We start from the raw sequence: 13,114 nt of genomic DNA, 5'->3' as shown, positions 1-13,114 counted from the left end.
CATCTATGATTTTTTTTAGACTTCAGGTCTTCACATTAGAGTGCTAACAACTGAAATATCACTATAGACATAAAACACAGTTTCTCCTGTGGGAGGACAATCTGTTTCAGAGAGCTAACAGAGCTTTATAGCTAAGACCATAGCCAGTGATACACTGCTCATTACTGTAGCTGCCTGGCTGGACAGGTTCACAGTGAAAGGTCAGCATGTATTCCTATTGAGATGTATGGCCTCCAGCAGCATTTATAGGAAGAGCTCTTCTTATGTGTGTTATAACAATAAAACAGTACGGACAGAAAGATTTCCCCATAGACTTTTCTGAGTTATCTAATGCTGGATAAATATCTGACCACAGATAAATGAAAAGACTGATTCTTGTAAAAGAAAAAAGCACCTAAACCTAGGTTTAAGCATTCAGGTATGATAATACCAACGAATAGCATTATTGGTTGTAATAATACCCAACCTACTTTTGTTGACCTGCTGGCAGCTGCATGCTTGGTAATCCAGTTTCATGACAAAGGATCTTCATTTCCAAGCTGGGTCATTTCATCTTAAACCTGCTTGACCAAAAATTCTATGTTCCAAAGTTTGGATATACATAATAGTTGTCGTGAAATTTGATGCATAGTTATATTTATATAGAGCTATTTAAATGTATTTTGTGTAACAAATACTTTTGAAGGTATTTACAAATGGTTGTCTCACAATAACTGAGAACTTAATTTTGATCTAATTATATTTTTTGTACGTAAGTATAGCAATTTTCCCTTTAAAGAGGTGCATATATTTAACTTAATTATTTTCTCACTTATAATTAGAGTACCATCTGGAAAGTCCACAATTTTGTTCTGTAATGTTTTTTTTTTATTATTGTTTGGCTTGTCATCTTTGCTCAATCCAGAATTAAAGTTGAATAAATGAAAAAACAAAATCGGAAATCGTTGAGCAGAAGGCCCACGCTGACTTGACATGAATCATCCAACTGGGAGTCACTAACCTAGAATAAGATGGCAAGTGTCTTGACTTTGTGTTATAACGCCCAAGCCCGCTAAGCTCCGCATCCACGGGACGGTAATCGTTCCATTAGCGCGTGAACGTGTTTGGTGTTGGATTTGTCTTCGTAGCGTGATCGCGCCAAACCTACCGGTTTTACCCCCATTATTTTTAATTCGTCAACTACATATCCCATTGCATCTGCGCTCACACGCATTTTACGCACAAGAGACAGAGTGGGTCGGGTCTGTGTTTACTTCCGGACTCCGATTTAGACCTCGTTCAGAAAGCAGCAGCTCCAGTGAAGGTTCAGGCTGGCAGCGCAGTGGCCATACAAGGCTTCATGACAGAGGTTACCGGTCTGACCAGCGACATCCCCGTGGGCAAGTCTAACGCAGCGCTACTGAACACTGGACACACCGCGACGCAAGACAGACTCGAACTGCCGCTCTCCTCTCTTCGCCTTCGTGCTCAAAGTCACTCAATGCTTCAGTCCCGCTACCAGCTAACAGACTGATCCGACTGTGTTCCTGCCGCTTCATGATCCGAGCTAACTGGGGGATCAAAACAAGAACAATCGCTTGAAGTTCAAGCGGCGTTTGCGTTTGACCGGCCGGGATCCATCGACTGGGAGAGACGCGGGCCCCGTGGGGAAAGAGCAACAGGACTCGGGGGGCCAGTCAGCTAGTGTAGCGAGGGTGGTGGCTGGATAAACTAGGGGGTTGCCTCCAGCTCCTGGTGGATTTATCCCCTGCCAGCTAACATTAGCTAAGCTAGCCACAAACAGCACCATGGATTGGTTAATGGGGTGAGTACAGACAGCTAACTTGCATAGCTATAGCATCCTCTCTTATATGACAGGTCAGCTGCGCAGTCTTTCTGATGCTGCCTGCAAATTCACTTCTCTGCAGCTGATACCACTGGAGTCGGCGTTATGCAGGTGCACTGTCGTGTTCAACAGTGTTAAATTCTCGCTTTAATCTGTGTGTAAACGGTTGGCGTGTTGCTTAGCTTAGCTTCGCTCCGACGAGGCTAGCAAAGCTGGCAACGGTTAACCGGCCTCATGATAGCGTTACCCAGGGCCAGGTGGTATTTTTCGGCATCTCTTCGGGCCGCAGATTACTAGCCAAGGATGGCAGCTCCCGGAGTAGGTCGTGATAATATTGCTATACATGGCAGTTTACTGGACGGTGACCTCATCGCTGAGGTGATGGACTTTAGGTTAGCGGCTTGTCAGCGCTGCTAACGCGGCTATGAACGGTTTCCCTTATTTCCCAGCGCAAGGTGCGCTGGTCGCTTTGACGGAGGGGAACCGCTGCTAGCAGTCGTGCTAACTTATCTAATGTGCAACCTTTGAGGCACAGCAGAGGTTCTGGTGTCAGAGAGAAAGCTCACCGATGGAGAATGTGTGTGCACCGTGCACATCTTGAAGCACAGCGTGTATGTTTTTGTCAGCGAAGTGAAGCGCGCAGGGATTTCTAGGGCTTTTGTGTAGTTTTCTGCCTTGGTGTAGCGGTTGACACCTGACAGAGGTTGGTGATGCTGTGTAAGCTGCGTTATTTTTAGCTCGAGGCTGCACAAGTCATGAGTTTTGAGTGAAAGCTCGTGATAGGGACTGCATTTATCAGCCTCGGTGACGATACCTGCTATACAACCAAAGTTCAAAGCCACGATCGGTGTGCTCGGGCTTAACATTTGAAATCAGTGGAAGCGACGGAGTAACTTTCCAAACCCTGACAGCCCAGAGCATTGTTATAGACTTCGGATTTGCTATGCAAACTCTTAAAACACTGGATTGTCTGGTCTCGTTTGTCTCCAATCAAAGTAGGGCGTCAGAGACGTTGCACTCCAAGGTGCGTTTGCAAGTTGAAATCCAAACCTGAAATGTGAAATAAAAACTCGAGGTGTCATCATATACACAAATGGCTCGGGCTTAAACATTGATCAGGTTATTGCTTTTGCTTACAGTTTATCATTGTTGGCTTGCTGCAGCACTTTAAAAGCACATCGGGGATGAGGAAGGGTGGAGGCCCGTTCTTAGGGGAGTTTCTACATGTCTGCTCAGTTTTTTCTGGTAGATAACAATGCTGTAAGTCTGTTCCCTGAGCTCGATGTAGGCTGACTGTTAGCTCTGTAAAGACAGTTAACTTGTTGTCCAAGACAGTCTGCTCATAAGTCATAATCTCAGGCTTTATCAATTGTGCCCACGCACGCTTTCCAGTAACTTAAAAAAACAACAAAGAAAACCGGGTTGCTTGTTAGACATCAGGCAGTATTGGTAAATAACACATTTGCCCCTGAGTGGCCTGTTTGATATTTTATGCAGGTTTTCCATGCATGGTCTGCTTTGCATAAAGAGCATTTGACTGCTTTGGTAGACACAGGTTTCTTGTAGTCATTGTTTAACTTGTGTTTTTCCCCTCCCTATGACACTGGTTTTCCTGGTTTCACTAACTGGTTCTTGCAGTAACTTGTCTTAAATAACATCAGCTCTCTGTTATAATTCTTTTTTTTTATAGGTCCTTAATTTCTCTTCCCTTTTTTCCCCCAAAGCCATGAAATAATCATTTTTTGCCCAGACGGTGCTTTCAGACCTGAACTATTTTGCACAGCGATCTGATGTAGCTTTGTTTTAGAAGAAATGAGGAAAGTAAAGGCCTACATATAAAAGAAAAGACCTCTGCCTGTCTGTGGATGTTACTGAATGTATTTGGTAGTAGTCCGTGTTCTCCAGCTGAGAAAAGTTGTAGTTGGTTCTATTTAATACATTTTTGTGTATTTAAAAAAACAACAACAACAACAACAACAAAGCAGATTGGCTTTGTGATAGAAGGTCATGCCTAATATCCAGTGATGGCATTTGGTCATGTTGAGAGTATGTGTTTACCTGCATGTTAAAGGAGCTCTTTGGATAGAGTGCAAATATGCAGTTAAGTTGAGCGTTTGTGATCTAAATGCATTGGAGGCCAGCAGGAACGTGTCCAGTGTGCGTCATCAACAGTATGGAGTCCATGAATGAGTTAACCAAGCGTGTAATCACTCTGAATACAAACCTGGGGTGAAGGACACCCCTGCCAAGACCAATGGAAGAAGGAATTGAGGAGAGTGTGAGCATAAGGATGATGGAAGAAGGAGATCTAGTGAAAAAGAGTGGCTGATTTGGAGAGAGGAGGAAAAAACAGGATGATCAAAAGAGATAAAGGAATAAGCGATACCTCTTTTTTTTTTTTCGTTAATTAACCAGATAATGGGGAGGGTGGAAGGTGATAAGGTTGCTTTTGATAAAATGGTTGATTGTGGGACAGTTAAAAGAAATTATAAGGTGGGGGAAGGGAGAGTGTAGTTCATAGGAAAGATGAAGCTCTGCAGGGAATCAAATGGAGACAGATGAGAAGCCTGTGAGTGGTTGTAATGGTGAATAAAGGAGGAGATCTAGAGACAACAACATATTATGATGGGAGACATACTCACAAGAACCAACCACTGGTTTTAGCTGAGGCTACCACCTCTTGGTATGGTGATACATACACGTACCACTTTTTAGCCTAAATCTGTTTGTTAACTAGCTGCACTCTATCTGTGTACTGTGATATTTTAGACGGAGCGCATTATTTCAGAGCTGAATGACCTCATCTGTCCCTATTCAGAGTCAGACAGGATGTTAAATCACTGGAGAGATGTGCGACGCCTAAATGTGTCTTTTCCTGCTGGGTGAAATGGGTAGGCTTTGACAGATGTTTAATCCCCTTGCTTTTGAGTGATGGGTTGGTAATGCTGAACGAAGAGCGAGCGAATGGAAAGTACAGCGTCTAAGTGGAGCACTGCTTCAGGCTGCCCGATCTGAGCAAGAGTCAGACTTGTACACTTAAAAAGGCACCGTATCACCTTGGGCTAGGTATATGGGTAGTGTATCAATATCCAGCACTATGGGAGTAATGCAAGTCATGTGATAGGTTCTGGCTTTTTGTGTCTTTTTATTTTATAGATCTCAAATTTCGTCAGGTTCATATAAAAGTATTTGAACGAGAAAATTGATTATATAAAGTAATGTCTTTCTGCTATTTAGTGTATAACGTGCGATGCAGTATAAATATAACAGCACTAAGGCAGGATTCACACAGATGCTTTGCTGGCACAGTCATCATAGCAACAATAACCAATGATCACAAGGCATGGCAGCCAAGCTTCAGGCCGACTTTTCCTAAATCTTGATACCGCACCGCACCCACCTCGCACTCTAAGGATATTTTTATGACGCAGTCTGGAGGATTTGAATAAATGCGACTTGATTGGCTGACGCCTTTGCTGGCATTACAAAGTCAAACTTGTCTAAACTTCAAACATGAGCAAAACAACAGATCAGCACTCGTGAGAAGCAGGAGCACTGAAGGCTGAATCTGTGTGAATGCTGCCTAACTAACAGCCAAAATGACCATAAAGTCAAACTGACGTCTAAAACGGTTTCGGCAAAGTCTGAACAAGCTTCCTGTACAGTTCCTGATTTCTGTTATGACTTCACCCTCTGTGATGTTTTTAGCCACATTTCTTGTAGGAAGATGTTAAGCTCTAACACGATTAAGCTATTTACCTTCCTATCATCAGAATAAGGTGTTATGGTGCTTCTTGTGGCATTGTACTGAAAAATGTCAAACTTCAGGTGTGACTTGAGTCAGATTGAAATGGTTTAGTTACTATCTTTTTAAAACTGTTTAAAATGTAAAAAGAGAGTGACACTGTCAGATGATGGTAGATCGAGAAGGGGAATTCACATGAACTACTTATAGGTTGGACGTTGGCAGCAGTGGTAAACGTCTGTCTATTTGTAAAGCTCGCTTGCCACTGTGGCTCATTTCCAAAATAAGAGGTGTCTTTCTGTGTCTCTTAGTAGGTTTTTCTTTTTTTGGTGTTTTTTTTTTTTTTGGGGGGGGGTGATAATGCAATTTCTTAACAGTTTTATCAACTGTGGCCTGAATGCACAGTTTCTCATGAGTCCATGCTGCTTTTTAGGTTTAAAAGTAGTGAGTGGGGGGATTGAAGAGGTGGGCACATGTGTCAGTTTCTAAGCCTAATCATTTTAGTGGCCGGGAATACGTTTCTGTTGCAGTGTTGGATTATATTAATAGAGTAGCAGTAATTTGGATGACTGTATATCCAGGAGAGACTTAAAAAAAAAAAAAAAAAAAATATTTATTTTAATTTTATTTTCCTGTATATTGTGTTTGTGTATATATAGGTATGAAACTTTAGTTTTCTTTATCAAATATTAGTTTCTTGGGCGGGGGGATAGTTTGCATAAAACTATTGTAGCTAAATCGGCTGCAAGATTTCATCAGTTTAAATGAAGTCATGTCTTAATTTGAGCGTCAGTTACAATATAACGGAAGTTCAAACATGTAGAATAAACCAGTCGCCATGTGTTAGTCCTTATACAGCAGACTCCTATGTTTTAAAACGTTTCTAGTTTGTCTGCAAATACACCGTTAAGAACAAAAAAAAAAAAGTGTGTGTATTTTAGAAAACATGCAAACATGTTCAGTGTTAAATCTCTTAACTCTGTGTGCGTATCACCTGACCTGTTCATGCGGTCACGAACCGACGCTTACAAAACCTTGTGGTAGAATATCTTGGTACGGTGTCAGTACTTTCATTCTTAGCCTGCATGTTTGACTAATATCCCTTTTTACGCTTTCCACTTGCTCTGTGTGTATCTTCCCAATGGGGATTTTGTGCACTTCAACCCTGTCCTCAAGTAACCTCACCGCCTTATTTCCATCTCTGCCGCGGTGCAGGCATACACATGTAAAAACACATGCGCACGTTCTCAGCCCAGGTGGCTGCTTCCGCTGCTTGCACCACAGATGCAGTTCTGATAATAGACTGCGACAGATGAGCAGACATCATCTTAATGCAGTCACCTGCTTTTAAGGGTGGAAACTAACAACCCTGTCACTGAGTTCCTAGTATTGAGTCTGACTTTGCTGTCTAGTGTCAGGTTTTGAATCATGTGTGCTGTTCCTTTTGTACACCGTTTGCTTACTAGGTCTAACCTGAGAGCGGTAAGCGTCAGTTCCCAGAAGTTCTTAATGTCTGTCTGTGAAGCTGTTTACTGTGCGATACATAAATCAAACAAGAGCTTCTGTTGGCTCTCTGCAGACAGCATGTAAGAGCCTTGCTCTATTAAGAATCAATGTAACGTGTCTGGCACTGAAGTTGCTTTACTACTGCACACCCACGACAACCCAAGCCAAGGTTTTTAAGACCACGTAACGTAGCTAAATCTGCTTTAGTGTTTAACACATTACACCCGTGTTTGTTCTAAATCCTGTATCCTGACACGTAGTTTCTCCACAGCTCCTAACATGGAGCACAAATGACACCATGGTTAATGTCAGTTGAAAACCAACATCCTGTGACTGTATGTTTATGGTTTAATAAGAAATGTTTCTGAGTTTCTGGTAATTTGGTCAGTTTAGAACTAATCTGTCCTAGAGCTTGCACAGGAGATCTGAATGTCCCGGTCTTTAAGAGTCTAACTTTCCAAGTGTTTATGTGTTAGGCCTCAGTTACCAGGTTAAATGTTAAATTATAAGGACTGAACTAGTATAGCTTTTATTTTAGAAGGGTGGCCTCTCTCTAAAAAGAGCATCCTGGCAAGTCATGCATATGCAAGCTGGACCTGAACCACAAGATTCAGGAACAGTGTCTTTTGGACAGATTAGAACAAAGTGGAGATGTCTGGCCATAATGCTCATATTAGGCAAAAAACTAAACTCAACATATCAGCACAAATGCCTCAAAGCAACTGTCAAACATGGTGGTGGAGAGGTGATGGTATGGGCTTGTTTTGCAAGACTGAGTTCCTCTATATACCGAACTATAAAGTCCACCAGCTAAAGCTAGGTCATGAAATAGGATGAGGACCCCAAGCACAGCTGCAGATCTACTGTAGAATGGCTGAAACGAAAAGAATCAAGGCATTGCAATGATTGAAATGTTATTGGAGCTTCAGTGAGCAATATGAGAGCGTTAATAACGACATACAAAAAAGTGATTGCTTCAAGATATCGCTATTAAAGGTGATTAAACAAGCTGCTTACTCAGGGTGGGAACTTTGTTTCCCAAGCACCAGATTGCCTGTGAATTGCATCAGATTATTATATCAATATTTAATATTAATCAGTACTAATTTCTAGTTTTCCAATAATTGTTTTATGCGCCTCACATTAATTCTGCGCTGCTTTAGTGACGCGAGGGCCCATTCCCGGGGTTCAACGTCAGGCTTGAGGTTATTCTACCATGATGTGCCTCCGTTTCTGAGGTTTGTTTACTCCCCACAAAGGACACTGTAGTCACTTTCAACCCTTTAACACACTCTGTCTTCTACTCCCTCCCTCCCCCCCTTACTCGCGCTTGCTCTCTGGACACTGACATGCAGAGACGTTTTCGTGCTTGACTGCTGCCTGAGCTGGACTGTGCAGCCACATAGAGCAACGCAGCCTTGGTAATGTTTTTGAGAAATGTTTTAAACTAGTAAAAGCTAGTGGAGGGGTAGGAGGAACGCCTAGATGCTGAGTAATGTTGTACAAGCGCTATCATGCTTTTTTTTTTTTTTTTTGTGGGCTTGCCTCGTGTGGGGAAAGAGAAAGGAAAACAGTGTAAGGGCAAAGCAGAGCTGGAGGGGCAGAGTCAAAACAAACAAGTCCTCATCTTGCCTCTGATATCGGCTCCCTTCTTCAAGGCTGTACCGTTATTTTGCGACAGCGGTGCTAGGTCCCTCCTATTCCTCAGACACACCATCAGAGCCGAGCTGTTACAGTTCAGAGTTGTCAATGACATCAAGTTTCACAGAAAGCTGACACCTAGAGCATGCAGGATTAACAGTGGTCGTAGAGATGCAGGTGTTCTGCACTTATAAGATGATCATTTTCACATTGGTTAAAAATTGTGGGCGATCATTTTTGAGAACCATCCTAAACCAGTTGGTGTCCAATTAAATCTTAAATGAGGTTTCTGTATCTTAGTGTTCCAGGATATCAGTGTGCATCATTGAGGGTGATATAAAGGCACTATTGAAAGTGAATGAATGAATCTGATACCAGGATGACTCTGCAGTTTGCCTTTCACTGAATATGCATAAGTGGATAAATGAAGAATCCAAATGCATGCATGGTTGTATTAAGCACTTTCACGAGCACTTGAGATGGAAACTCTTGCTAAGTGTGGTAGGTTTTTTTTCTTCTCCCCTTTTGCCAATATATTTGAGTGAAGATGAGCTTTCAAAAGCCTCAGGGCAGTGCATGCTCTGAGTGCACTGCAACTAAATACTGCGATAGATTGAGAGGCTGCAAATGAAACCCAGCTCTGAGTACCTGGAGCTGGATGCGCATGTGAAGCTTCTCCACCCACTCACATGGGTTCTGACCTGTTCAAAAGCTTGAACAGACTGTGTTTCACAGTGTCAACTACACTGGTAACATTTAACCAGCATATTACACTGGTTTAAGAGGCCATATGTTTCGATGTGTTTACAGTCTGTAAAATGAATTTGTTGCTGCTTTGAATGTGGAGATGTTCTCAGCTGGGCTGCACTGTTCAGCTTCTGGCATGGTTGTGTGTGTGTGTGTGTGTTTGTGTGCATGTGTGTGTGTGTTTTGCCTCTGTTTCACTTGGCAGGGGAGTGGCACCACGCTGCGACTGTGTTTACTCTTTCATAACGCTCTGGGCAGCTCTGCCCAGCACACACCACTGGCGCTGCCAACAAATGGAGAGAGGGAGACGAGGAAAAACACTGGCAGCAGGCAGGAACCGTCATAGCTGATCAGCTGCTCTCTCACCCCTTCCACCTCTTGGTATTGGTCACATCAGGACACTTTCCTCTCACATGCTTAATTACAGAGCTGACTTCAGTACGCAGATCCCAAACTTGACTCGCTCTTCTTGTAGCTGAACTGCCTGCCACAGGCCTCGGAGCAGCTACTGTTCTGTCAGAGAGCATCGCAGTCATGGGCCGCTGTTGGCTACAACTGTCTTAAGATCATCTAAGATAAGTTGAACATCCTGCAGCAGATTTTTAGTAGTTGTTGTTGTTGTTGTTGTTGCTATCCACCCACACTGAATGCGCAAAGAACAGTTCTGCTGCAAGTTTGGCTATAAGATGCATTTAATGACATCTTTCTTATTTAAGAAGATATATTATTTGTCTCTATATGTTTCTTTTCTGTTTATTGGGTTAAATATAATTCTGTTTTTCTAAATTAGAATGTCAGAGATTAATCATATGGCCGTTTTGTTCATAAACTAATTAAAGTGCCACAATTTCAATAGGCACGCACATTTTCTGTGTGAGCGTACAAGTCTCATTACACTACTGAGTCACAGAGAAGTTCTGAATCTATTAATAAGCCTCAGAGAACTTGAGCTACTGATACATGTCCACTTGTTCAATGCCATAAACTATATATACGAGATGGATGTAGCCCCACTGCAATGTCACCTAGTGACTGTGAGTGTTTTGGCCATGACTGCCTTGTCTTTTTGAAAGCGGGCGCCTCTAACGAGGGTTATATCTGTCTGAGAAACCAAAGGCTGTTGTATACTCATAGAATAGTATGCTTTAGAGCAGGTCTGTCTTGTAGCATTCCCTGGTTTATTGGTATTTTTGATTGCAGTGGGGACCAGAATTGGCTTTGTTTTATTCGGTAAGACTTGAATCTACCAACTGAAGCCATAAAGTCACGAGTAAAGTGTTTCCTGAGGTCATGGCCAAACTGAGGAATGTAGTCTTGCAGAATGCTCTGTTAGATATGGCACAGGAAACCTGACATACATAGTTATCATCTGAAACAAAACCGGCTGAGTCTTTCCAGAAGTTGAATAGCTAGATAAGAAACCAAGAAGATTAACAATATAATTTCCAAGATCTGGCTAATAAGAGTTGAGATGTGCTACCTAAGGGGAAAAAAAAAAAAAAAGGAAATATGAATTAAATACACCAGAGGAAAAGGAAGACAGAGGACAGAGGTAGATGATAAGGAGGAGAACAGCATGAGACTTTTTTTTTTTTTTTTTGTAAAGTGAGGGAAGGAGGAATGCGATAGAGACGCCTAGGCAATAGGTTGAGATATTCAGATAAATGGGAAGCGGCAACGTGGGGCAGGGAGGTAGATTAGAAACAGCAGAGCTCTTAAATAGAGGACGAAGAAGGAGATTTAACAGCAGGGGCCAGGCTGCAAATGACAGAAGGAGAAATGCAGTTTGGAACTCTGTGCAGGTCAGAGATGGGGAGAAATGCACCAGAAGGACTGAGGAGTCCAAATGCATAGTATTTCTCCTGTGGATCCTTAACCTCCTGCTTTGATTCCCAAAACTGTGAAGACCAAGATTTGAGTGTTTCTGCAGCAGAACTCTAGAGTCTCATTCCGCTAATCAGGTTTCATTTGTCTTGGAGGAGGAAGGCTTTAATTCTGGCTGATTTTTATTTATTTTTTATGTGGTCGGCACCCTCGGGCGAGGTTTCAGCTGAGCAGTTAGCTGCTAAATCTGTACAGAGCCGGTGGGCTACTGGCGTTGATGTAAGCTAGCTAGGTTTGTCCTTGGTGGCTGAAGCTAGACCGCTAGGCTGGTTTGAACTATAATTGGATTAGAGATCTCTGTGTTGCATCAGGCAGGGTAAGCCGAGTAAACACACACTCACTCGCGCTCTCTCTCTCTCCCCCTCTTTCTCCAAAGCACACATGCCCGCCTCAGGGAATCATCTCAAGGCTGTACTCCTCTGCTGCCACATGTTTTTTCTCCAACACTTTCGTCTTTCCTCAGCATCCCACTATTTGTTTTTTATCCCCCTTTAATCAGTGGCCCGTCCACTCCCACTGGCTGTAAAGGTGTATGCGGATGTGTGTTCTTGTGTATGTGCACATTGGTGCCTGGCACAGGAAGGATGTGGATGTTTCCAGTGCCACGGATACCAACCTTAAGTGGGATTACATGGGTTACAGTGAGCTCTTCATGAAAGTCATGTGTTGATACTAATGTGAGATCTCATAGGAACATGGCAGATGTGAATATAAAGCTGCCCTAAATGGAGAAGGAAGTGAGAAAGCTAATCTTAACTTTTCTTGCTTTTTTTTTTTCCCCTTTGTCTTTACAAAAAAACAAAAAAAACTTCCTGTTTGGCAGTTTGGACAGGAAATAAAAGATGATGTCATGTGCCTCTCAACCAAATGGTGTGCAAAGGCTTAATTTGTAATTGGTGTCTTGGACTTTTCCAAGAACTGATTTCTTTAAACTCAGTTAGATGTTAACTGGAAACAGTTTGGCGCCTTATTCCATTTGTCTGTCCCGCTTGGTGGCTCGCCCAGATCATAAAAGTGTCACATTTGAATAAACGAGTAAAGGAAATGTAACTTATCAGTAAACACTGGACAATTTTTCAACAGTTCAAGTACCAGGAAATGAAATGATACAATTGCCTAGATGAAAAATGGACTTTACTGCATGTGACCTGTAATAGAAACTGTGACTACAAAGATTTGTTTTAATTTATTTTTTCAGGTTAGTTGGCAAAGTTTTAGTTGCTGGCATCAGTGAAGAAACAAAACTTCAGCGGGGACCTTTTAGTCAGAGCTTTTTGCTCTTTTTATATGTGTGCATGTCTGTGCATTAACATTCATACAGCACACATTGAAGCAGTTGGGGTGAGAAATTAACAGTGGAGAGACAGTGTGTAAGATTAGAGGGAGACTGTGACAGACCAACACCAGCAGCCATATATTTGCTATGTGTAACTGACAGCTTTGATCTGCCCATATGGCCTGTACATATCTTTAACTTGTGAGTCAGAAATCAAATGTCACACTGACAGAGATGGAGGGAGGGGAGAAGACTCATGCTCTGATGTGGGATGACACAGGGTAAGTACATGCAAAACATCCACCCGCAACCAGTATCATCCTTCCCCACCTATCAGTATGGAAAACATCAGTAGCAGCAGTTTAGATTTCCAGATTTCATTAAACTGGTTTATAATGTGTATCTCCACAGGATTCCCTTCTTTTGCCTGTAGGACAATCGACATGCCTGCATCTACAAACCTAATTGTGTTGTGGACAGGGTGCCAAAC

The 13,114-nt window shown here is 42.4% G+C and overlaps 1 protein-coding gene across 1 annotated transcript in view; it reads left to right on the top strand.

The window, feature by feature from the left end:
- Positions 1–1,241: 1,241 nt before the first annotated feature.
- The window catches only part of mob2a (MOB kinase activator 2a), a 54,459-nt gene continuing 42,586 nt past the window's right edge, over positions 1,242–13,114 (top strand). Inside the window, exon 1 of the mRNA XM_040025191.1 lies at positions 1,242–1,804. Coding sequence (XP_039881125.1) covers positions 1,788–1,804 — 17 coding nt within the window. The 5' untranslated portion in view covers positions 1,242–1,787. The remainder of the gene's footprint in view (positions 1,805–13,114) is intronic.

This window comes from Simochromis diagramma, unplaced genomic scaffold (assembly GCF_900408965.1).
Source record: "Simochromis diagramma unplaced genomic scaffold, fSimDia1.1 OVJJ01000293.1, whole genome shotgun sequence".
NCBI classification, from domain to species: domain Eukaryota; kingdom Metazoa; phylum Chordata; class Actinopteri; order Cichliformes; family Cichlidae; genus Simochromis; species Simochromis diagramma.
This window is presented reverse-complemented; position numbering and strand designations above follow the sequence as displayed.